The sequence below is a fragment of the Pleurodeles waltl genome, chromosome 11 (genome assembly GCF_031143425.1).
Source record: "Pleurodeles waltl isolate 20211129_DDA chromosome 11, aPleWal1.hap1.20221129, whole genome shotgun sequence".
NCBI lineage: Eukaryota > Metazoa > Chordata > Amphibia > Caudata > Salamandridae > Pleurodeles > Pleurodeles waltl.
The window spans coordinates 248796617-248823038 of record NC_090450.1 but is presented as its reverse complement, the minus strand read 5'-3'; the positions used below and the strand labels follow the sequence as shown (position 1 = coordinate 248823038).

At 44.8% G+C, this 26422-nt stretch overlaps 1 protein-coding gene across 2 annotated transcripts in view; it reads right to left on the bottom strand.

Annotated features, from left to right (window-relative positions):
* Window positions 1-26422, bottom strand: part of NYAP2 (neuronal tyrosine-phosphorylated phosphoinositide-3-kinase adaptor 2) — a 1263566-nt gene that overhangs the window by 575423 nt on the left and 661721 nt on the right. For both annotated transcript variants that reach the window (XM_069213494.1, XM_069213495.1), the window contains one exon: window positions 13388-14491. In XM_069213494.1, coding sequence (XP_069069595.1) covers window positions 13388-14491 — 1104 coding nt within the window. The remainder of the gene's footprint in view (window positions 1-13387; window positions 14492-26422) is intronic.

The window sequence follows — 26422 nt, the reverse complement described above, 5'->3', positions numbered from 1 at the left end:
GGCCTTAGTTCCCAGGAAGCAGAAGACTGTTGTGGTTTTAGGGTTAATAGTGGGGCCTGTTGTGATCCCCATGAAGAGATCCATTCAGCAGAGGTACCATTTGAAAGTGGAGATTCCCCCCTTCCCAATGACATCTATCCCATGAGAATCAGAGCTCGGGGAGGGGAGGGGTGGGGTGAGATATGTCCCCGAGCACTGTTTCAGTGAAAGTAAAACAAGCACATCGGCTTGTTTTACCTTTCCTGCAATGACGCCCACGCTCCCTGCGTGCAGATTGTCATTGCAGTAAAAAAATATAATAATAATAATCAGGCTATTGCCCAAGCGCTTCCTGAGCAGTCTTGTGTACAAAAATAAAAAAATAAATGACTCCCTCCACAGCACCAGAGAGGTCTTCATAACTCTCTCATCAGTCTCGGCCTATGGCCTAGACCCGCACAGAGGTTAACGTCTATTGTATATAAATAATATGCATGGATTTATATATCTTCACTTAAAAACTGTTACATTTTAGTTACACAAAAGAACTGTAGTAGCAGGTACTGTATAAAAGCACTGCACAAAATAACGTTTTTATTATTTTTTTTTTTACCTTTCTCAAGTTATTTACAAATAAGAAATTGCCTTATTTTTCCTTTCTAATTTAATCCAGTCACCAAAGTTACGCTTACTTGTACTTTTCTCACTTCTGTTATCGATTATGTGTATAATAGCCTTCTTATCCAGTACTCTAAAGCACAGCACTGTGTGGAAGGGAATACTTGTCTCAACAAATATATATATTTATTTAAGACGGCTAGTACATAAAATACTCTGTCTCTCCTTAGTCAGTTTTCTGAACAAATCACTAGTGTCAGCTGAGGCTGTGTTACAGTCAACCCTCTGGGATGAGACTATTTAGTGAAGTAGTATATGCGGATGGCATTTCTGCTGTATAGTTTGTTTCCCCATGGCTGTCTCGTTGTGAGGGCCTGTGACGAGAATGCTTTTTTAAATTACAGTTAATGATTGATTTACATTTTAACAAAAGACAAAGATATATCCAACCACAGCCCTCCGGGGAGCCTTTAACTAAACTGACCCTTCCTTAAAGGAGGCACATTTCTTACTTTAGCTATTGATTTTAGTCTGATTACACTCTTACGATGGAAGCATTTCAATCTTTGGGTTTAGCCCATGACAAATGTGCACAAGAACAAGTGATACAATAGTATGACGTGCAACTGGTCTAATAATTATATTAATTTTGTCTTATTACTAACACGAAATGGAGAGGAACATCATGCCCACCATTCAGTGACGCACACCCAGTCCTTTTCAAGCTGACCTGAACAATTAAGTTATTTTTTGTGAACATAATCAGATGTGAGTGCTAAGGTTTTGCAGTGGCGCTAGTGTTGCGCAAGGATTTACCTACCACTGTAAAAACCTGTGGGCGCAGCACACAATAGTGCGGCATCTACCAACACCAGAGCAACCGTTTGTAAATCTCGGCTGCAGTCTGCACTGAGAAATAGCCAAAGTGAAGAAACTACGTTAGAGTGAATGTGAATGTGGTGAAGGTGATTCGTATGTGGTTTGTCACAATTGTGTTAAAGTACTTGAGTCTGTGAAAAAGAATAGCTATTGGAACATGCTTCGGTTGAAACAGCACTGCTATATTTGGAACATGTCTCAGGAGCTATGCCTAAGTGTTTCATGAGCCAAAATAAACAGGTCTTGTCTGGCAAACTACCCCTGTACATGGAAGATCCTAAAATGGAGATAAGACAAACACAGAGCCAGATGGAAGGAGTCAGGGACCCAGAAGAAAATGCAACAAGGAATAATCCACTTAAATACCTGCAAAAGCCAGCCATTTAGTAACAGATAAAAATATAAAATCAAGTGTTGGGTAAGAGTCAGACAATCTATATCTCTGTAGTGGAAGAGCTGGTGATATTAGATTTGATGCAATAATTTAGATAGGGCAACCATCAAAATGTGTTATTGTTAGACTTTTCATCCTTGGCGTGGTCTCCCTTAACTTTTTGCCTCTGTTCCCCAGGTTGTTGATGTGTGCTGGACTCTGATTTTACTGTTTTTGTTACTCTGGGCACTTTACCACTGCTAACCAGTGCTAAAGTGCAAGTGCTCCTGTTTAAATTGTATGTAAGTGGTTTATCCATGATTGGCATATTTGAATTACTAGTAAGTCCCTAGTAAGGTGCACTAGAGGTGCCAGGGCCTGTAAATCAAATGCTACTAGTGGGCCTGCAGCACTGGTTGTGCCACCCACATAAGTAGCTCTGTAATCATGTCTCAGACCTGCCACTGCAGTGTCTGTATGTGTAATTTTACCCTGTAAATTCGACTTGGCAAGTGTACCCACTTGCCAGGCCTAAACCTTCCCTTTCCTTACATGTAAGGCACCCCTAAGGTAGGCCCTAGGTAGCCCCAAGGGCAGGGTGCAGTGTATGGATAAGGTAGGACATATAGTAATGTGGTTTATATGTCCTGACAGTGAAATACTGCCAATTTCGTTTTCACTGTTGCAAGGTCTGTCTCTCTCATAGGATAATATGGGGGCTACCTTTAAATATGATTAAAGTGTAGATTCCCCTAGAGAGTAGATGGACATGTGGAGTTTGGGATCCCTGAACTCACAATTTAAAAATACATCTTTTAGTAAAGTTGATTTTAAGATTGTGAGTTTGGAAATGCCACTTTTAGAAAGTGAGCATTTTCTTGCTTAAACCATTCTGTGACTCTGCCTTGTTTGTGGATTCCCTGTCTGGGTCAGTTTGACAGTTGGGTTGTTTTTCACCTCACACCAGACAGTGACACAAAGGGAGCTGGGGTGTAATCTGCATTCCTGATTAGCCATCTCTGCTAGGAGGGAGGGGTGGAGTGGTCACTCTCATCTGAAAGGACTGTGCCTGCCTCTGACAATGCTGTCTCCAACCCCCTGGTGTGTGTCTGAAGCCTTGCCTGGGCAAGGCAGGATTTCACAGGAAGGTGTGAGTCCCCTTTGAAGGAAGGTGACTTCAAAGACTAAAATGGGTATAAGAAGGGCACCCAAACTTACAAACTTTAGAAAACACTTCTGGAACCAAGAGGAACCTCTGCCTGGAGAAGAGCTGATAGCTGAGGAAAACGTGCTGCCCTGCCTGTGACTGTGCTTTGTGGAGCTTTCCTGCAGTGCTGCTTCTGCCAGAGTAAGAGGGCAAAGACTGGACTTTGTGTGCCTTCCATCTTGAAGAAGAAATCTCCAAGGGCTTGATGTAGAGCTTGCCTCCTGTTGTTGAAGTCTCAGGGATAGCAAAGACTTCTTCCTGCCAGCACCTGGAGTCTCTGGAGAGACCCCTACTCTGCTCTGTGGTGCCCTTCCAGTTCCTGGGACCCTAAAAGGAGAGGCTGGCAGCCTAAGGACAAAAATACACGCACCGAGCGCCGTGCGGAGAAAAGATCGACGCGAATCCGATCGCGGCTGAGAAAACGACGCGACGCCGGTTCCGCAGCTGAGAAACGACGCCGCAGGAAACGCGACCGAAAAACCGACGCCCGGAGCAGGAGAAACGACGCGCAGCATCGCTGACGGAGGCTGAGAGATCGCACCCTGCGCCGCGGGACTTTCGGATCGTCGTGTGGCTGGCTTTTTCAACACGCACCGCCGTGCCGAGTTGTTTTCGACGCACACAGCCGTGCAGGGTTACTTTCGACGCACACCGCCCGTGCGGGGTTATTTTTGACGCAAACCAGGTACATTTACACGCTAGCAGCGCTAGTGTGTTGTTACAACTACCTAAAGACTCTTTTTATTTTAAACCTTTAAAAAAAATCATAACTTGACTTGTGTATGTTGGATTTTTGTCGTTTTGGTCTTGTTTTGTCTAGATAAATATTTCCTATTTTTCTAAACTGGTGTTGTGGCATTTTGTAGTGTTTTCATTAAGTTACTGTGTGTGTTGGTACAAATACTTTACGCCCAGCACTCTGAGGTTAAGCCTACTGCTCTGCCAAGCTACCAAGGGGGTAAGCAGGGGTTAGCTGAGGGTGATTCTCTTTTATCCTAACTAGAGTGAGGGTCCTTGCTTGAACAGGGGGTAACCTGACTGTCAACCAGAGACCCCATTTCTAACATTGGTGACCAGCGGTCGGGATTGGACTTGTATTTGTACTTGACATACAGTAATTAAGTGTACACTACTGTTTTGATCTCAGACCACTACGTGACCACATACTACTAGTCTTGTGATTTTTTTTTTTTTGTTTTTTTACTTGGACTGTTTTTTCTCTGCATTCAGTTTCTTTTTTTTTTCGCTGATCCCGTGATTGACTTTTCTGGAACTTCATTTGAGAACTTGCTTTTCTGTTTTTGGAACTGTGCATATTTTTTTAACCTCTCATCATGTCTCAGTCTGGAGATGCCCTAGCTGAAGCTGCTTTTGACTTGGAGAAATTGGAGAGCTACAAAGTGGCTCAGTTGAAGCAGTTTTGTAGTAATGTTGGCTGTCCCATTAAGAGCTCATCCAAGAAGGATGAGCTGCAAAAGGCGCTGAGGGCCTGGGTGACAGCCAAAGCAGCTGAGGGGCACACGGATGAGGAGCCAGAGGGGGAAGAGGAGTTGCAAGTCACTCACACTGATGTAGTGGGTGGGCCTGCTATGTCTCAGGGGAGAATCTCCAGGGCAGGTAGCAGTGTGTCCTCCAAGAGTCTGACACCTGGAGAGTTACAGGACAGACAGGCAGAGAGGGAGTACCAATTGGAGCTGAAAAAGCTCAGTCTAGAGGTGGAACAGAGGAAGCTGGCCCTTGAGGAAAGGAAGATAAACATGGCTCATGAGCTCAGTTTAAAAGAGATTGATCAGAGGAGTCAGTCCAGTAGGGATGGTGGCAGCAATTCTACAGTGCAGCCTGAGAGAAGGGTACACATCCCAAAAGACCTTGTGAGGGATTATAAGAGGGAGGATGATATCTACTTGTGGTTCAAGGGTTATGAGTCAGCTCTCCACATGAACCTGGTCCCTGAAGCTCATTGGGGGGCAGCCCTGTGGAAGCATTTTGAGGCAGAGGGGAGGGACACACTGACGGCCTTAGGGGATGCTCAGAGTCTCACCTACCCTGCCATGAAGGAGGCCTTACTTACCAGGTATGGTCTCACCCCTGAGCAGTACAAGGAGAAGTTTAGATCCTACAAGAGAAAGGAATCCCAAACATGGTTGGAATGTGTTGATTCTTGTTGCAGGTCACTGGATGGTTGGGTGAAGGGCAGTAAGGTAAACACGTATGAGGGGCTTTACAATTTAATTGCTTGGGAGCACTTGTACAGTTTATGTTTTCCAGAGCTGCGCCAGCACCTCATTGACAGCAAGCTGACTGACCCCAGGAAGCTTGCACAGGAAGCGGACCGCTGGGAGAGCACCAGGGTCCAAAAGAGGTATGGGGGAGACCACGCCAAGGGTGGGCAGGGTCCCTCTCAGAAGAAAGGGGGGGTAAGGGCAAACAGGATGAGTTCTCTAAAGGGCCCCAAACTGATTCCCAGGGTAAGGATTCCCAACCCCCCAGTGAAAAGAAGCCATGGTTCTCCAAAGGGAAGCCAATGGCAGGTGGTCCCCTACGTAAGTGCTATTCATGTGACCAGGTGGGTCATGTGAGGAGGGACCCCAAATGCCCCAAAAGTACACCGGCACCCACTGGTGCACCGTCCCAGGGTTTGGCCAGTGTAGCGCTTGGGGAGGAGTTGGTTTCAGGTGGGTGGGAACCAGCAGAAATGACCCTTGTCTCACTAGGGGACAGTGAGATGGTCCAGAGAAACCTAGTGCCTGATAACACTAAGAAGTACAGGCAATGGGTGACCATCAATGGACAGAGGGTGGAGGCTCTAAGAGACACAGGAGCCAGTGTGACTACAGTGAGGAGTCACCTGGTGTCTGAAGAGCAGATTGATCCCCGGGTACTTCACCAAGTAGTTGCAGTAGACAATTCTGAGCGCCTCTGCAGAGTGGCGCAGGTTCCCTTTGAATGGGGGGGGGTCTCAGGTTCCTGGAAAGTAGCTGTGAGTCCAACCATGCCTGTTGATTGTTTGCTAGGCAACGACCTGGAAGATTCCCCTTGGAAGGAGGTGGAACACAGGTCTCACTTGGAGATGTTGGGTCTGCCTGGGTGGGTATGCGTATCCACCCGGTCTATGGCAGCCAATCAGGGTAGTCAAGAGCCCCTGGAGCCTGAAACAGTGGCCCAGGGGACCGCCAAGAAGAGGAAAGGCAGGAGGCGCGGGAAACCCGCCCCAGAAGTTCCCACGGTCCGGGAGGAGGCAGAGCCTGAGGGTGATGCCCCGGAACCTACAGGGGAACAGGTAGCTGAACTGGGGGAGGTCCCTGAGCTGTCGCAGTGGCAGCAGAAAGGGGGACCCACCAGGGAAGTATTCTGCACAGCGCAGAAGGAGTGCCCTACTCTTGAGGGACTGCGGCAGCAGGCTGCAGCCCAGGCGGCTGGCAAGGCGCCAGGTACTCACCTGATTTATTGGGAGGATGGCCTCCTGTATAGTGAGCCTAAGGTTCCTGAGCCGGGGTCAGCTCGTATGCTGGTGGTACCCCAGGACTTCAGGACCTTCCTACTGGGTTTGGCTCATGATGTGCCTTTGGCAGGACATCTAGGGCAGGACAAGACCTATAAGAGGCTTGTCTCCCACTTTTACTGGCCCTTGATGAACAAGCAGTCAGCTGCTTATTGTAGATCTTGTCAGACGTGTCAGGCAAGTGGCAAGAGTGGGGGGAAATGCAAAGCTCCCCTCCAACCTTTACCGGTAGTCAGTACTCCCTTTGAAAGGGTAGGAATTGACATTGTGGGGCCTCTGGATCCCAAGACAGCCATGGGCAACAGGTTCATCCTGGTCTTGGTGGACCATGCCACACGGTACCCAGAAGCTATTCCTCTAAGGACGGTCACCGCCCCCGTGGTGGGACGTGCCTTGATGGGGGTTTTTACCCGCATGGGGTTCCCCAAGGAGGTAGTATCTGATAGGGGTACAAACTTCATATCCACTTATATGAAGTCTCTGTGGAAGGTGTGTGGGGTAACCTACAAGTTCACCACCCCTTACCACCCCCAAAGTAATGGTCTGGTTGAGAGATTCAACCGCACCTTGAAAGGCATGATTCAGGGCCTGTCAGAGCCCTTGAGGCGTAAGTGGGACGTCCTCTTGCCATGCCTTCTGTTCGCTTACAGGGAGGTGCCTCAAAAGGGACTTGGCTTTAGCCCCTTTGAGCTCATCTATGGCCACCCTGTGAGGGGACCGCTCAGTCTGGTGAAGGAGGCTTTGGAGAAAGCTCCTAGTAAACCACCCCAGGATGTATTTAGCTACATGCTGGCACTAAGAAACCAGACTGCCCGCTTCAGGAGTCTCGCTCAGGAGAACCTGGAAGCAAGCCAGGAGGATATGAAACGGTGGTACGACCAGAATGCCACTCTGGTTGAGTTTCAGCCTGGACAAAAAGTGTGGGTCATGGCACCAGTGGAGCCTAGGGCTCTCCAAGATAAGTGGACTGGGCCTTTTGAGGTGGTGGAAAGAAAGAGTGAAGTCACCTATCTGGTAGACTTGCAATCCCCCAGGAACCCCTTAAGGGTCCTACATGTCAACCGCCTCAAACCACACTTTGAGCGAACTGAGCTATCCATGCTCCTAGCGACAGATGACGGGGTGGAGGAAGAGAGTGAGCCTCTTCCTGACCTCCTGTCTGCAGGAGAGAAAGATGGGTCTGTGGAGGGAGTGATCCTCTCCCCCTCCCTGACTGAGGAACAGCAGAGGGACTGTCGCCACGTGCTGGGACAGTTCGCCTCACTGTTTTCCCTGATCCCAGGAGTCACACACCTGTGCACACATGATGTGGACACTGGGGACAGTACACCTGTTAAACATAAGGTTTACAGGGTGACTGACAGGGTGAGGGCTTGCATTAAGGAGGAAGTCTCCAAAATGTTAGCCCTCAGGGTTATTGAGCACTCCAGCAGTCCTTGGGCCAGCCCAGTGGTCTTGGTTCCAAAGGCTGCTGCTCCTGGTGCCACTCCAGAACTTAGGTTCTGTGTGGACTACCGGGGTCTCAATGCGGTCAGCAAGACTGACGCACACCCCATCCCCCGAGCTGATGAGCTCATTGATCGGTTAGGAGCTGCCAAGTACCTCAGTACGTTCGATTTAACATCTGGGTACTGGCAGATTGCCTTAACTGAAGGGGCAAAGGAGAGGTCAGCATTCTCTACCCCCGATGGGCACTTCCACTTCAATGTGATGCCCTTTGGGATGAAGAATGCCCCTGCCACCTTTCAGAGGTTGGTCAACCAGGTGTTGGCAGGACTGGATGAGTTCAGTGCCGCCTACCTGGATGACATTGCTGTGTTTAGTACCACATGGGAGGAACACCTGCAACACCTCTGGAGAGTGTTAGAGGCCCTGCAGAAGGCAGGCCTCACTATTAAGGCGAGCAAGTGCCAAATAGGGCAGGGTTCTGTTGTGTACTTAGGACACCAGGTGGGGAGTGGCCAGGTGGCACCCCTACAGCCTAAGATTGACACGATTCTGGCTTGGGAGCCTCGCAAGACCCAGACTGAAGTGAGAGCCTTTTTAGGTCTCACAGGATACTATCGGAGGTTCGTTAAGGGATATGGTACCATTGTTACCCCCTTAACTGAGTTGACTTCTAAGAAACAACCCAAGAAAGTGATCTGGACAGAGGCTTGCCAGAACGCTTTTGATGCCCTGAAGGCTGCCATGTGCACAGCACCTGTGCTGAAGGCACCTGACTACTCCACGGAGTTTGTTGTACAGACAGACGCCTCAGAGCATGGTATTGGAGCAGTACTCTCACAGCTGAATGAAGAGGGCCTAGATCAACCCGTAGCCTTCATTAGCAGGAGGTTACTACCCAGGGAACGTAGGTGGAGTGCCATAGAACGTGAAGCGTTTGCTGTGGTCTGGGCACTGAAGAAGCTAAGACCCTACTTGTTTGGGACTCACTTCCGAGTTCAGACCGACCACAGACCCCTCAGATGGTTAATGCAGATGAGGGGTGAGAACCCAAAACTGTTGAGGTGGTCCATTTCCCTACAGGGGATGGACTTTACGGTGGAACATCGACCCGGTACAGAGCACGCCAATGCTGATGGTCTGTCCAGGTTCTTCCGCCTTAGTGATGAGAACTCCCATGAGGTTGGGTAGTTGCTCCCCACTTTTAGCTGGGGGGGACACGTGTTAGACTTTTCATCCTTGGCGTGGTCTCCCTTAACTTTTTGCCTCTGTTCCCCAGGTTGTTGATGTGTGCTGGACTCTGATTTTACTGTTTTTGTTACTCTGGGCACTTTACCACTGCTAACCAGTGCTAAAGTGCAAGTGCTCCTGTTTAAATTGTATGTAAGTGGTTTATCCATGATTGGCATATTTGAATTACTAGTAAGTCCCTAGTAAGGTGCACTAGAGGTGCCAGGGCCTGTAAATCAAATGCTACTAGTGGGCCTGCAGCACTGGTTGTGCCACCCACATAAGTAGCTCTGTAATCATGTCTCAGACCTGCCACTGCAGTGTCTGTATGTGTAATTTTACCCTGTAAATTCGACTTGGCAAGTGTACCCACTTGCCAGGCCTAAACCTTCCCTTTCCTTACATGTAAGGCACCCCTAAGGTAGGCCCTAGGTAGCCCCAAGGGCAGGGTGCAGTGTATGGATAAGGTAGGACATATAGTAATGTGGTTTATATGTCCTGACAGTGAAATACTGCCAATTTCGTTTTCACTGTTGCAAGGTCTGTCTCTCTCATAGGATAATATGGGGGCTACCTTTAAATATGATTAAAGTGTAGATTCCCCTAGAGAGTAGATGGACATGTGGAGTTTGGGATCCCTGAACTCACAATTTAAAAATACATCTTTTAGTAAAGTTGATTTTAAGATTGTGAGTTTGGAAATGCCACTTTTAGAAAGTGAGCATTTTCTTGCTTAAACCATTCTGTGACTCTGCCTTGTTTGTGGATTCCCTGTCTGGGTCAGTTTGACAGTTGGGTTGTTTTTCACCTCACACCAGACAGTGACACAAAGGGAGCTGGGGTGTAATCTGCATTCCTGATTAGCCATCTCTGCTAGGAGGGAGGGGTGGAGTGGTCACTCTCATCTGAAAGGACTGTGCCTGCCTCTGACAATGCTGTCTCCAACCCCCTGGTGTGTGTCTGAAGCCTTGCCTGGGCAAGGCAGGATTTCACAGGAAGGTGTGAGTCCCCTTTGAAGGAAGGTGACTTCAAAGACTAAAATGGGTATAAGAAGGGCACCCAAACTTACAAACTTTAGAAAACACTTCTGGAACCAAGAGGAACCTCTGCCTGGAGAAGAGCTGATAGCTGAGGAAAACGTGCTGCCCTGCCTGTGACTGTGCTTTGTGGAGCTTTCCTGCAGTGCTGCTTCTGCCAGAGTAAGAGGGCAAAGACTGGACTTTGTGTGCCTTCCATCTTGAAGAAGAAATCTCCAAGGGCTTGATGTAGAGCTTGCCTCCTGTTGTTGAAGTCTCAGGGATAGCAAAGACTTCTTCCTGCCAGCACCTGGAGTCTCTGGAGAGACCCCTACTCTGCTCTGTGGTGCCCTTCCAGTTCCTGGGACCCTAAAAGGAGAGGCTGGCAGCCTAAGGACAAAAATACACGCACCGAGCGCCGTGCGGAGAAAAGATCGACGCGAATCCGATCGCGGCTGAGAAAACGACGCGACGCCGGTTCCGCAGCTGAGAAACGACGCCGCAGGAAACGCGACCGAAAAACCGACGCCCGGAGCAGGAGAAACGACGCGCAGCATCGCTGACGGAGGCTGAGAGATCGCACCCTGCGCCGCGGGACTTTCGGATCGTCGTGTGGCTGGCTTTTTCAACACGCACCGCCGTGCCGAGTTGTTTTCGACGCACACAGCCGTGCAGGGTTACTTTCGACGCACACCGCCCGTGTGGGGTTATTTTTGACGCAAACCAGGTACATTTACACGCTAGCAGCGCTAGTGTGTTGTTACAACTACCTAAAGACTCTTTTTATTTTAAACCTTTAAAAAAAATCATAACTTGACTTGTGTATGTTGGATTTTTGTCGTTTTGGTCTTGTTTTGTCTAGATAAATATTTCCTATTTTTCTAAACTGGTGTTGTGGCATTTTGTAGTGTTTTCATTAAGTTACTGTGTGTGTTGGTACAAATACTTTACGCCCAGCACTCTGAGGTTAAGCCTACTGCTCTGCCAAGCTACCAAGGGGGTAAGCAGGGGTTAGCTGAGGGTGATTCTCTTTTATCCTAACTAGAGTGAGGGTCCTTGCTTGAACAGGGGGTAACCTGACTGTCAACCAGAGACCCCATTTCTAACAGTTATCAAGACAAAGAGGGCCAGTCACATATTGTAGAAAATTATGGCAGAAGACCAAGCCACGGAAATTGAGAAAACTGCTGTTACTGAGAAAATATGTATATGTATAGGAAGTAATAATTATGAAACTGGATGAATTCTCAAAACATGGCTCCATGACAGACAAATAATCAAACAACTTCAACAATCTTAGAAGTATGAGCAATTACATAATAAATAATTCAAGGTTCCACAGCCTCTGTTTATCTGAGATTTAAGGACAGCAAGAACGACAAGGCAAAAAAGAGATGTTTTTGGGAGCTAACAGTCAAAAAAAAATCTTGAGATTTTGGAAAACAGTCTTTTATTTTCTTAATTTCACAGAATGCTATTTTGGTATCGTAAAGCTGGAAGGGAATGCCAATCTACAGTGGCATAGGTTGACTATTCACTATAGAAGGAAAGTGTGCTGCGTGTAACAATGAAAGTTCATACTAGGTTCAGATTCATTATTTTCCATTCAACACAGCACACATTTTCTGCGCAATACTGCGCAAGGGAAACAAACTGTGCGGTGCCATCTCCACTAAAGTGGGCTAGCTGGTGGTGACATCTCCTTGAGCTTCAATAAGGCTGTCTTGCCTGAGGCAAATCATGTGCCATGATGAGTGTGTGCTGTCTCGCACAGGATTAGTACTCCAAGCATACCCTACAGCAAACGTCCTATGTCTAGACAAGCTCAAAAGGATCCAATACATTGAACATGGGTTGAACACTTTAACACATATGCAATGCATGTTTTAAAGAAATTAACACTTTTCACCCTACTAACGCCTGCTTGAAGGAGTTGTTATTTTATTTTAGCCAAAACCCGTTCTGGCTATTTTAGTAAATTGGGCTTTGCATTAAACTGTATGAATATTTTTGTGATCTGCCCCAGAAACACCCCCTTGATCTAAAGTGATGCAAAGCAGATCAACGTGATTTTTTCTCTCAGTGAAGGATACCTTTCCAGCACAAAATATATTTTGCACAGGAAAGTAAATATAAATGTGTAGCCTTGCTTTATGTTGTGACATAGACGGCTAGCCTATGAGAAGGAATGAGGTCAAGGAGATTATAAGAGAATTCTAGGAGGATTCACTTTTTGCTCTGAGAGTTGAAGGGACAAAGCCATTTCATTTTGATTAACTTGCTGATATTTGATGCAGGAAAAAAGCAAGCCCAGTGCTCATATTACCATTTATATACTAAAGATATAAACAGCTAATCTAAATTAAACCTACTGACCAATCCTAGATTTCCTAGGTAGACTCCAAAATAGCTGTAGTCATTCAACTGTGAAGTGTTGTGAAGTCGAGAAAGCTTATATTGTGACATCAGTAAGGTAAATGTTGTTAGTACCTGATCCTAGAATAGGCAAATTATTTTGGGTAACAAATAGTGCATTAAAATTATATTTACAGGAACAAACATACTGTTTTGTGATGACCTTTAAGTTACACAATGGGCACACATCTGTATTTTCACTAAGGTTGCAAACCAAAAAATCAAGACCTAAAAATGAGAAATAGCCTGAAAAATTAGCGAATCCATAACAATCAGTTACTAGGGAATGCATTGCCTGTAATTACAATGTAAAAGCGCAAAGTAAAAATGCAACAATGTAAAAATGTGCAGGGATCGGATAGGGGAAATGGAAAATGAGTGTATGTTTGAAAATCTGAGAATGGCTAGCTCTATTTCTTGCCATTCCCAGCGGCAAGCAATAGAACCGGCCATTTACGAAGTGGTTTAAATAAGTTTGTATTTAAATTCACCACCACACCGACATGTGTAAATCAAGAACTCTGTGTGTATGATCTGCACTAATGACAATGTTTCACCAGCTTCTTTGAAACAATTACCAGCAAATGGAATGTTACATTCAATCACATTATCAGCACATTTTAAGTGTACCACTAGTAAACATTTGTGTGTATTTTCATGTAATATAATTTAAAATTCTTTGGTTAATAATACTGTTTGGGGAGTGCATGGCTCACACTTACTCTCAGAAGGTTCTTTAGATCTCCTACCACTGGAGGATTTCCTCAGCAAACTCCGTCCTGAGGTAAAGAGGCTAGTCAATTCGTCAAGAGGACTTGTGGGTGTTCTCGAACGTGAGCCAGGCTGAGAGGCGCCCTGGGTGTTTGTTGAGGCATTAACCATCTTACCTCCTTCTGGTAATGTGTTTTTGACAGAAGAATGAGGCACTGAGGGAGAACTTCTTGAGAGACTTCCTGTATGTACAGAGTCATAGGGTGGAGGTCTTTTGAGGCTCAATGGGGTCAGTGACCTACCCATGCTTACAGGAGATGGAGAGGCAGAATGGCTTTTGGGGTAACCATGGGGAGACTGTGTTCTGTACAATGTCGAAGGATGTGGTGGTGAGGAGGAATGGCCCGAGGAAGTAGAGCTATGAGATACTGCTGGCTCTTTTTCTGTTTTTTGGTGTCCGGGAGTTTGAGGTGGCAATGGTGATGGAGATGGAGATGTTCCAGCTTGTTGTTTGATGTAAGACACATTTTCCAGCACAGGAAGCTTTGCAACCTCCAATGGAGTCAATGGCGATTCATCCGAATTCGGAGAGCACTGTGCTGGAGCTGGCGGGAACACCAGCAATGGAGGTCTATGAGAAAGCAAGTTTGGAAATGGTGGTGGAATGTCACAAAGCAAGCCCTTGGGTGTAGATGGCACTGAGGACTTGGTGAATTCTAAGTCAGGCACTGTTGGAGTAGCACACTGAGAAGAACAACTATGAAGGTCATACTCATATGAACACTTAGAATCTTGAGCCAAGTCATCGAATGCAGGATAGTTCATTTCTTCATAGACTGATTCACATTGGTCATCCTCATCCTTCTTAAAGTCTCTCAGTATGTTTCCAACCATTTCTATATAAACCGGCTCCTCATCATCCTCTGTGTCTGGAGCTGGGCTATTGATATGTGATGAAGAAGCTTCTCTGGATAAAGTGCTCCGCATTGATCCATGTCTCTGTATATAAGTTTCATCAAACGATGTGCTAAGTTGAGTATTCGGATTTCGTTTCGGTTTGGGTGGAGGAATCTTCTTTGAGTATTCTTCACTAAAGGGCCGTTGCTTGGATGACACTAGAATATAAAAATTAAAAAGTAAATACATTTTCAGGGAAAATATTTATTATTACGATTATTTGTGCCTCCATTTTCAATTAGACATCCATCATGTTTCAAATCAAGAGATCAAGTCTTAAAAAACAATTCTTAAAATGTTATGAAGGTAATAATTCAACCAAAGAAATTAAATCTCGTGATTTTTCCCTGAAACACTTTTGGGACGGAGATCTCCTTTCTCTTTAAATGTATGCCCAAGGCTAGTGTCACGATCCAGTTGTTCAGCTCATGAGGAAATAAGTATGTACAATTTTAAAGCAGCACTGCAGCTATAATATGACTGTAGTTTATGTTGAATGTGCTTTGTTCTACTGTATAACAGACATGGGAGATAACTATTATGCCTGTCATTCTCCCTACTAAGACCCTGTATTACAGTAATTGTTCACCCACTTACCACAATAGGTGAGAGCCGTGGTTTTCCTATCAGATAACCGGGCACTGTGCAACTCACACTATTTCCAAGTGTTGTCCTTAATTTGCGCCCCCATCCAGAACTTTATAGGTGTGGTGCTATGTGATGGTTCCCTCTATTTCCATTAAGCTTGTAAGGGAGGGAATGACCTTCACGGGAGACAGAACTGGAAAAAGTACAAACTAAAGAACGCCACCATGGAGGAGAATTGCAGTCTGCTATCTGGACGAGTGGACGACACTGACAATGGCAAACCAGTGGCATAATAAAATGGGTGACAGGAAATTGTCCTCACACCGTCAAACCACTCAACGTGCAAGGGACATGGCTAAAGTCCTGAATAAAATCCTTTATAAATGAAGAATGTAAGTTAAATGAGCGCTCACACAGGTTCTACCAAAAAGCGAAGCTGAAAGGCACAGTACAACTTTAAATCATACCAGAAATACTGATGCATGTAGTTCTTGGAAATAATGTGTTTGGATGGAAAGCAACCAAAAATTAACCAGGAGCAAAGAGAACATTGCAAGACTGGATAAAGAATTAAAGGTAAATATACACACTCTATTAACATAGGTGTATATTTACAACTAAACCAAAGTGTAATGCTACACTTTTTCACTGTTCACCATTTCCAAGTGTAGGTTTACACCTAAGTGTTGACATACATGTCTCCACTTCTTCAAATCAGGGTGTGAATCCTTCTATAACAGGATTTAGGAGTGTAAAGTCAATGCGATTAACTTTGTTCACAGAGGTGAAAATACCTACCACAGAGGCGGACATCTCCCTAAGAGAAAGTATTGAGAACATTCCTAAGGTTATTATACTTTGAATACACTTTAAAAATAATTTAACGAATGCTGTAAACATGTATTAGCTAAAAATGTACTATATGCGCAGCATTGTCAGAATTGCTTAGTGAGATAAATGCCCGCCTCCAAAATACACGGAGATATGCTATTCATAATTAAGAATACTGACAGGAATTCAGGGTACAATCATTGGGACTATAACAACTTGAGTTGCATTACTACTGCGCAACACCTTCAAAATAATTAACAGTACCATCCATGAATGCTTAATAAACAACACATATAGAGTATTTACGGACATGCACTTATGTGTTTTCGAGCTTGTGCAACATCCTGGCAAGCCCATCACAAAGCCACCGTGCTCTGTGTACTTGCGTATGCCTGCACGTAAATGGTAGACTTGTGCTTGTTGTTTCCAGTGCCAAGCACCAGCACTTGTTTTTGAGGGTCAGCGCTTAGTTTTCTGCCTCAAGCATTTACTGCGAGAAAAAGACACATTTAGGAAAGACGGAAGAAGACAAAAAACAAAAAGTGTCACAATGTGAGAAAGCAGAAATCTGCAAGAATGAGCTGAAGGGGCAGGGAGTGGCTTTAAAGGGATTGAATAGGCCAGAGATGGCTTCAGGATTACCCTGCCTCAGTATTCCGTGCTCGCACATTTAAATACAGCAGCCGCGCGCTTCAGAGGAGGGCTTTGGGTACCAGTACGTTGTTATTTACAAATTAAGGACTGATGGTAGCCAAGTTATGCTGAAAGCATCCACAGAGCCCAAGAGCAAACTGCCTACGAGAGCCCATTCCTGCACCACAATTATTCTGGAGAGAGAGGTGTTCTTCAAATACTCAGCCCCACAGAGGAATGAATATCACTTGGTACAACAACTTCCGGGAATGAGGATCATGCTGAACTTTACTGGTTTTTTTCAATTTAAAAAAAAAAACTTGTTTCCTGGTTTTACTTTTTTTTAAATAATTAAATATTTTTTTTATTAATGAAAGCTGTAACCTCTAACCACTCTTCCCTCACCAAACTGTCCCCAAACTATACTATCTATATTTGCATTTTATCACGTTATATTTGCATGCCTTTGATTTTTCTTTGCATTTTTTTCCCCTGTTCCAAAAGGAATACAGAATCCTTGAGATGACCTTCTCTTCTATTTTTACAAAATATATTTATGAATTGGAACCTTGATTTGCAAGCTTTATAAGCTCTCACTCAGCCCATTATCTTCCGACAGAAAATATACACTGCTTGTTTTTCTAGACCTTGCTATCCATGGCCTGCTAGATCATGTTTAGCTAGCCTGATAGAATCTTGTTTACCGATCCAATTTTGCTTTGGTTGTTTGACTTCCTTTAAGGCTAATATGGATAAAAACTGACCAGCATTATCTGAAGAAAGTATGAATCTGTACGTGGCGCAATTATACATGAGGCTTCTATTGCGGAGGACTGGCAGCAGTCCCTTTCGAAGAATTGTGAAATGGGGCAATAAGTGGAGGTAGACCATGAACCCCACCATTCAGGCAAGATTTATTAAAAAAATATGGAACGCTCTTACTGTCAAGGATTATTGCAACTGGTCACACATCGAAGTTGCTGTAGCTATTTTCATGCTTAAACACAACTGAGTACAGGGTAACATGACATGTACTCTTCTTAAAAGCAAGTTATACTCGGATATAAAACTATATCAACTTATTTCACATGTTTCACAGCATGCCATCCTCTCGCCATGAGGTTTCAGACGCCATTTGATGAACGTAGAAAACATAATTTCTTTATGCTGCGTCTAGATCATGTCAGATATGTGTTTTCAAATGATTGTCACTTACTATTTTGTAAAGAGAGCTGATTTGTTATTGCTTGTGTGAGCCAAGACATTGTAATCCATCATGTTATTTAAATTGCAAAAAACACGAAGAAACAAATGTGCAATTTAGATGCCTTTCAACCTCAAGTACCTTGAAGATATTTCATTAAATGACAGTATCACGAAGTCCAGCCATAGTGATTCTACGGCATTGTCTACAGCTGCTTGCACGAGCACTATTCAGTGTGGGGAATGTTATGGGCACAGAAGGCCTTTTGCACACCCAGAGGCAGACGAAAGACCTGTTCAGTTGAACACCATATTTATGCATTAGGGCGTAATGAACAGAATATAATTTGCACTGCAGTCAAACTGTGGCAACCCCGATTTCCTATTGTTTCCTGTTGTGAGGGATAATGAGGCACGGTTGTAGAAACATTAGAGTGGATACACAGATAGCGTGGGGACACACCGTCGGACGATTATGCTCAATTGAGTCCTTGGGATATGCTGGTTTACTAATCTCATTAAAACCGAATGCACTGTACTGTACAAAATACAAATTAAGTGAACGGGCCACGCAAAGGCAACAAGAAAAGCTAAACTAAAAAAAGCTACTTCGCTTACTCATATGTGCTGATAATTTTCATTATTTATTGACATGGAGGCAAAAACACAAACATTTACTAGATTTTACCTTTTTTCTTTAAAAAAAAAAAAATAACCGGAAAGAAAGAAAATAGACTAATGGAGTCATTAAGGCCCATTACAAAAGTACTTAAACTGGATAAAGATGGCTTTTTACCCTGTTATTCACTTAGGGCCATATTTATACTTTTTGACGCACAACTGCGCCAACGCAGTTGTGCGTCAAAAACTTTAACGCCGGCTAACGCCATTCCAAAGCGCCATGCGGGCGCCTTATTTATGGAATGACATTAGCCAGCGCAGCTGACTGTTGTGCGTCAAAAAAAATGACCCACACCAGGCAGCGCCGGCGTAGGGGAAAATGGAGCTTGGGCGTCAAAAAATGGGGCAAGTCAGGGCTGAGGCAAAATATTGGCCTCAACCCGATTTGCGCCATTTTTTTTTACTCCCAACCCCCATTGAAATGACTCCTGTCTTAGCACAGACAGGAGTCATGCCCCCTTGCCCAATGGCCATGCCCAGGGGACTTATGTCCCCTAGGCATGGTCATTGGGCATAGTGGCATGTAGGGGGGCACAAATCAGGCCCCCCTATGCCACAAAAAAATAAAAATAAAAATACTTACCTGAACTTACCTTAAGTTCCCTGGGATGGGTCCCTTCATCCTTGGGCGTCCTCCTGGGGTGGGCAAGGGTGGCAGGGGGTGTCCCTGGGGGCATGGGAGGGCACCTCTGGGCTCCTTCCGAGCCCACAGGTCCCTTAACGCCTGCCCTGACCAGGCGTTAAAAAATGACGCAAAAGCGGCTGGACGTCATTTTTTTTGACCTGCCCACTCCCGTGCGTCATTTTTGCACAGGAGTTTAAATAAGGCGCACATGCCTTGGAGTAATTTTTTAGACGGGAACGCCTACCTTGCATATCATTAACGCAAGGTAGGTGTCCACGCTAAAAAATGACGCAAACTCCAAGATCTTTGGCGCTAGACGGGTCTAACGCCAAAGTATAAATATGGAGTTAGCTTTGCGTCGGATTTGCATTAAAAAAAAACGACGCAATTCCGGCGCAAACAGAGTATAAATATGCCCCTTACTTTCATTAGGAGGTCGAGTGCAAATTGTACCTGCTCTGGGATTTTCACAGTAGAATACCTGTGGTGGGCAGAACTTGCGGAATTTGACACAGCTGAATTCTGCAGAGTAACATTCCGTGGAGTAACGCTAATGGTCAGAAATAAGCACATAGTGCTGCTCGCCCTGTGATTTAGCGATGGGAGCATGGTCCATGCTGAAAAATCAGTTCAAACTGCACCATGTGTCACGACAAATGGCGCAGATACTCGAGCTGATTATGCTGCTGCTTGTGTAAATTTTCTCCTCCAGCGGCACCCTTCTGAACGTGAACAGTCAGGACTGCCCTGAGCGCCTGCATTTAAACCAGTGCTTAATTTGTAAATAAAAAGGTGCCTCTGCCCAAAGTCCTACTCTTAAACATGCGGCTGCTGCAATTAAATGTGTGAACATGGAATACTGAGGCGGCGTAATCCTGAAGCCATCTCGGGCCTCTTCAATCCATGTAAAGCTTCTACTCCCTGCCCCTTCAGCTCACTCTTGCAGCTTTCTACTTTCTCCCGTTGTGACTCCCTTCATTCGTCTTTACCATATGTCTCTTTTGCTCGCAGCAAATGCTCGAGGCAGAAGAATAAGCCCCAGCCCTCAAAAATAAGTGCCGGTGCTCAGCATCGGAAACAACAAGCACAAATTAAGCACTGATTTAAACAATCTCTCTGGGTGTCCTCCTGATGCCTGAAAATCGTGCTATGAGATGCCAACTCTGGTTCACGCTCGTCAATTTACTGTCCTGGAATTGTGCAGGAGAAAAAAATCTGCCCCCCTGCTATTGGGGGAATTTGGTCGGAACTTCGAGTTACGAAATAATGCGGTCACCAAAATGCTGCCAATTCCACCAGTAGATGGGAATATTTCACCCACCCCAATATATTACTGCCACTGCTCAAGAAAAACACGGAGCAAGTGGTAATACTAAGGTAAATAAAATGCAAATCCCTTTGTAGCTAATATTCCCCACTTCTAACCTACAAAGTGCAAAAACATACCAGATACAAAGCACTGTTTTTACTTGAACTGGTATGATATTCCACCAGTTACCACATCATTGATCCAAAGGACTCCCTAAACACCACCACCACCTCCAAACTATAAAGACAGACTTTCCAGGTAAGAAAATGTGGCAGTACAAGCCAAAATCCCCAGACCAATGCACCATTGTGTACTCTACCTGGAACTGTAACAGCCAGGGACATTGGTATGTATTTTGCATCCCTACACACTTTGACTATTGGGGTATTTGCATTTTCATTCCCTAATGACAACTACGTTTTATTTTTTAATAAGAAGCCCATGTCAATTCAAAAGACACGGTGTCCCACAGAGTTTACTTCCCTTTCCAAATCAGATAATACCCCAACTTAGTGCCGGCATCTGATCATTGGAATGCAACCGACATTTCAGTTGCAAAGCATGTGTACATGTCACTGTGGATTGCACTTAGAAGCGGTTGCCCCTTTCACGCCCTTTGTCATGAGTCAGATTGAGTCACATAAGGTATTCTATGAGTCAGAAAGACTTTTCCGACTTGTAAGATACCTTTCATGCATTGCATTTCTTCCATTATGCAGTCACACAGCTTGTGATTTTCTGAACTGCAAGCCTTACAACCATGAAATGCAGTGAAGCCTCTGGCCCTTTGCTTCTACTTTTTTTATCAGAAGCCAAGGTACAGTCTCAGTAACAAAAAATGATTCATCACTGCTGGTATTAAGTTACTTTGTTAATTTCTGTAAATAGTGCGTCTCCCCATTCCGTATGTGAAGTATCGGTGTGGACCCACTACGAGGGCATAGGATATGAGCATACACCTCTTTCAAGCAAAATCAAAGTGCACGCAGTAGAATTTTTATAACCCTATGTTGTTTCGCCGACATTCACCTTCTTTTTGTTTGTTGCTCCCTGTGTGCTCCCTGTGTGGAGTCATTCACACACAGGGCAATTAACATTTGTTCAGGCTCTCAAATGGTATTAGCACCTGATTTACACATTTGTTTAAAGAAATAGGGATTGGCAGCAGAAATGATAATTGTGGCAATTTTGGGAGTACTATCAACATTTGTGCACAGCATAGCCTGGAGCAATCATCTCCACAGTAAGCCTGATCATTAGAACAGGGGGCATTCAATTTCCACTTCGCTCTTAATGGTGGTTAGTGCTAAAATAAGTTCAATGGGTCTCAATAAGCAACGGTGCTGATCATATGCAGCATTTTTGCCCTTGTATTCAGAGCCAGCTTACTCCAGGATATTGTACTGAGACAATGCCAGACATTTCCAATGTGTTGAATATATTGGAATAGAGAAGTTTCCACCCACTCTAGTACTTTGTGACTGGAAGAAGTCAGTAAGGACCCATTGGTTTAGTCCTTCTGAATATCTAGGGGTTCAGGGAGTTTAATCCATTGTCTACATTGCAGACCATACAGATGGCAATTAACTTGACTTCATCTTTTCCTGTGATAGATTGGCTGCAAAGCTCTTTATTGCCTTTTCAGTGCACCAGTACTAAACTGTAAAGGATTTCCAAGAGATAATGAATGAATTATATTTTAGTATTTAAGTTTTCATTAAAACCATATACAGTAAACATAAAAAGTGCATAAACCACGAAAAAGAAAACATCACTAAAAAGAGTTTTTTAAGCAGTGTAACTCCAATATATTAAAATTAATTCATTTGCACTCATAAAAGTTAGAACACAGAGCTAAAAATATAGTGATATGTCCAAAGTTTTTCGGTGGTGTACCCCTAAAACATAGCAGAATAGCACTGAATTGTTTGGCTCCCTTCAGCGAGAAAGATTCTATGAGATAACCAACAGCATACTTTTTAACTTGACATACATTCCTAAGCAGGTTTTCATCAGACTTTGGGCATCCCCGACCTTCCAGGGTAGTTATTTCAACATTGTTAATTCTGAGGTTCCAGCTCATCAAAGAAGTTCTACTGCAACGTTTGATGGAGTCTTTATGTATTGTTATTAGTCCAATCATATTTAAAGAGTTGCAGGTACTGTGTTTTCTCCCTACTTTTTTCAGTTGAGTTCCAGATACATTTTCTGGTCCCCATTTACTTCAGAGGTATTAGAATGGGACGTATGCCTTTTATACTGTAATTATATGAATATTGTTTATATGGTCAGTTTTTGTTGAAGGGCTTATTTTGTATCTTACATTGATTGTAACTGGTCAACCTCCCCACGCACTCAGCAGGACACACTCTTGACCCTGTCTTCTCCACCGGAAACCACATCTATTTCTCACACACCTCTGAACACCACTGGACCTAGCACCAGTGCATCCTTCATCAATCTGGACGAACAATACCACACCCACTGCCCCCAGCGCAGGAACTTGACCATGGTCACAGAAGCCCAGCTCACCACTGCGCTCCGCCACTCCCCACTACCAGATGCCAATGCCTCGGACCACAACCTCCACAAGTGGATCACCAACTGCATCAATATCCTAGCCCCTCTAAGGAAAGCACTGGCAATCAACAACACAGGAGACCCATGTGGTTCTCCCCTGACTTCCAAGAATCCAAAAGCGCATGCAGACAACTCGAGAGAATGTGGAGAAGCAGTAAGAGTTCAACAGACAACAAAGCCTTCAAAGACGCCTTCACATCACACCACTGGCTCATCAGATCAACTAGAAAATCAGCCATTCAGGAGAGAAGCAACATCAACGTACACAACAGCAAGGAACTTTTCACCACAGTGAAGGAATTCACAAAACCTGACAAGGACACCACAGACACCCCACCCTCCCAAGACCTTTGCGACAGTCTCGCCACCTACTTCCACTGGACACTTCAGGACACGAAGGATTCAGAAGCAAAGGCCCGCTCCTCACCCACCAGCACCATCATGGACGCATATCACCAACTGATCGTGGAGCACTCCAAACCCTGGAAGACATCCTCAAGCTCATAAATACCACCCACTCTGGGGCACCCTTGGACCCATACCCCCACAACATCTTTAATCAAGCCAGCTCCATTATTACTCCCAAACAATGCCATACCATCAACTGCTCATCGAAATCGCCACCTTCCGAGACACCAGGAAGCACGCAGAGACAAACCTCCTCCAGAAGAAACCCTCTGCAGACCCAACAAAGCTGAAATCTGCAGACCAATTTGACTGCTCCCTTTTCCAGCCAAGGTTATTGGAAAAGTGATCAATGCACGACTCGCCGAGTTCATGGAAGCCATCCACATCCTCAACCACTCCTAATCTGGATTCAGGAGCAACTACAGCACCGAAACCACACTCCTAGCAGCCACGGATGACATCCGCACCCTACTGGACCAAGGCCAGACAGCTTCCCTCATCCTCCTCAACCTCTTCGCCAACTTCAACACCATCTCCCACATCACCCTGCGCATCAGACTACATGACGCCAGCATCCGCAGCAAAACCCTGGAGTGAATCTGCTTATTCCTCACCTGCCGAACCCAGAGAGTCAGGCTCCCACCTTTCACCTCAAAGCTAAATGGAAACCATATACAGTGTTCCCCAGCAATCCTACCTGAGCCCCACCCTCTTCAACATCTACATAACCCAGCTCGCCGAGATGGTCAGGCACCACGGGCTCAACATCGTCACATACACCGATAACACGCAGCTCATTCTCTCCCTCACTGACGAACCATCAACAGCCAAAAAAACTTTCACAACAGAATGAAGGCAGACACTGACTGGATGTGGGACAGCTGCCTCATGCTCAACTCAGACAAGACGGAGATCCACATCCTGGGTCCAGCCACTTCTGCCTGGGGTGACTCCTGGGGGCCCAAAAGCCTCAGAACTGCCCCACCTCAGACTGACCATGCCCGCAAACTCGGCATCCGTCTCGACTCATCACTGCTCATGGCCCACCAAGTCAACAACTTCTCCTTATCATGCTTCCACACCCTTTAACTGCTCCAGAGGATCTTCAAGTGGATGCCCATTGACGCAAGAAGAACAGTCGCCCAGGCACTCGTCGGTAGTAAGCTCGACTACGGCAATGCATTCTATGCCGGAATCAAGAAAAAACTCCAATCAAGGAGGCAGAATAAGGTGTCCCTATAATTGTTGGTCCAGATGAAACCCAGTATCCATACCTGGCTCGAAATGTCATTGACATTAAAACAACCAAAATACCAATTTTAAAACCTTAGTTTAGGAAAAGGTGTGGATTTAACATAATCCCTGATTTGGACAGACATACATGGTTGTTTGTTGTTTTATGGAACACATACATTTATGTTGCTTGTTTCTTTTGTTGCATATGTATGGATTGTATATTATTTTAATTTATTGGTTCCTTTTTCACATGGGACACAGTGCACTTGCATCATATAAAAAACAAGCATTTGCAATGCAACAGGTCTCGCGTTTGCTCGTGTTAGAGCTGATAGCGTTGTAAACTCCTAACCCGACTCTTCACCTATGGGCAAAAGTCCATTTATGTACATAACCCGAAAAAGTGCAATTAACTGTGTAAAGCGCTCGACTTCTGCCAAGCGAAATCGCGCTAGGAAAATAGAGAAAAAGTAGTCCACGAGCCGGACAGAAAACAGCTAGCCTCGCATGTTTTCTGTACTTGGTCGATGCGCTCGAGGAGGGCTAGCCACCGGAAAAGGCATGACGTATGCATGCCTTCGACTAATGAAAGCAAGCAGATTTTAATAGGCAAGCCCATGACCCAATGAAAAACACAGACGTGACGTCGACATGGCTCCGAGCCCTTTTCTAATACCTAAAGCGTCTCGCGAGCGATATGCATGCGCGAGCGCATGCGACGCAGGCTCGACCCTAATAATAATGGCTACATGCATTGGGTGATGGCTTTTTATCACTTTGTGTTGTGAACAGAACATTTTTGTATGTGTATTCTTATATTGATCATATTACTAATGAGAACCACTGTTATTTGAATATATGTTAAGCCATCACTCTCGTTGAGCAAGGGTTGCCCTTGTTTTCTAATGAATTCATGGATTTGGCAGCACCTCTAAGTTCTGTATGTTTTGTGATTGAAGGAACATGATGGGAACTGATGGGAATGTATCACTAGCCACAAGACTGCACTCAGAGAGCCTAAAGCAAGGCATGATTATGGATGCATGTTCTAGCTGCCCTTCCTGTCCCCTTCAACCTCATAGAGTGCTCCACATCCAGTGGTTAATGTGGGCCCCTGGACGCAGGCGGGACCCACAGGCACTAGTTTTTCGGGACTGGCGCTTATTTTACCTCAACAGACTTTGATTCAGAGTAAGTCAGACAAAATCACAAAACGAGGAAAGAAGGAGGAAAAGTAAGACAGAAAGCAGTGAAACAGGCTTAAAAAAACATTTAAGACTGAAATAAAAAGGCAGGTAGTGTTTGGTGGTGGATTAAAAAGGCATGAAAACAGGACGTTTTTATGGTTTACTTTCTTGTACTACAAAGGAATAAAAAAAATACTACTGAAACAAGTTAAATGAAGTAGAATCTAGACTACCCAGCCTTTTTGGCACACCGACCTTCCGACCATGGTTTTGTGCCCAGCACTTATTCTTTTCCAAAGTAGGCACTATCCTCCTGTCCCCCAGCAACTCGACCACTGTTGACCTATTTGGGCATGTACCATTTTTTGCAGTCCATGTCCAGATTTCACCTGATAATCGCCCTTGTTCTCTATACTTCCCTCTCTTCCCAACAATGACAATCCTTCCAATTTCTTTGTAGTAGACTTTTACCTCATCAAGCGACTCTCAAGGCTAACAAGTGCCTGTTTCATTTTCTATACTTTTGTATGTTTTCTGTTTTTATACTTTAGAGAAAGTATGCCACATCACTTCTACACACTGATATAATTTGAAGGTAAGCTGCAAAGCAGCCAAGGTAAAGATTAGGGGCTGCATGTAATGATCAAATATCCTTCTGCTTCTTCAAAGGATGAACCTAGTTGAGCATCATATAAAATAGATCTGTTTTATATAATTTAACAGTGACGGCAAGGCCACAGATAAATGTGTTGCTTGTGAATTCTTATTGTTTCAAATGAATGTTTTTGAGGTGTAAAGGCTACTTAAA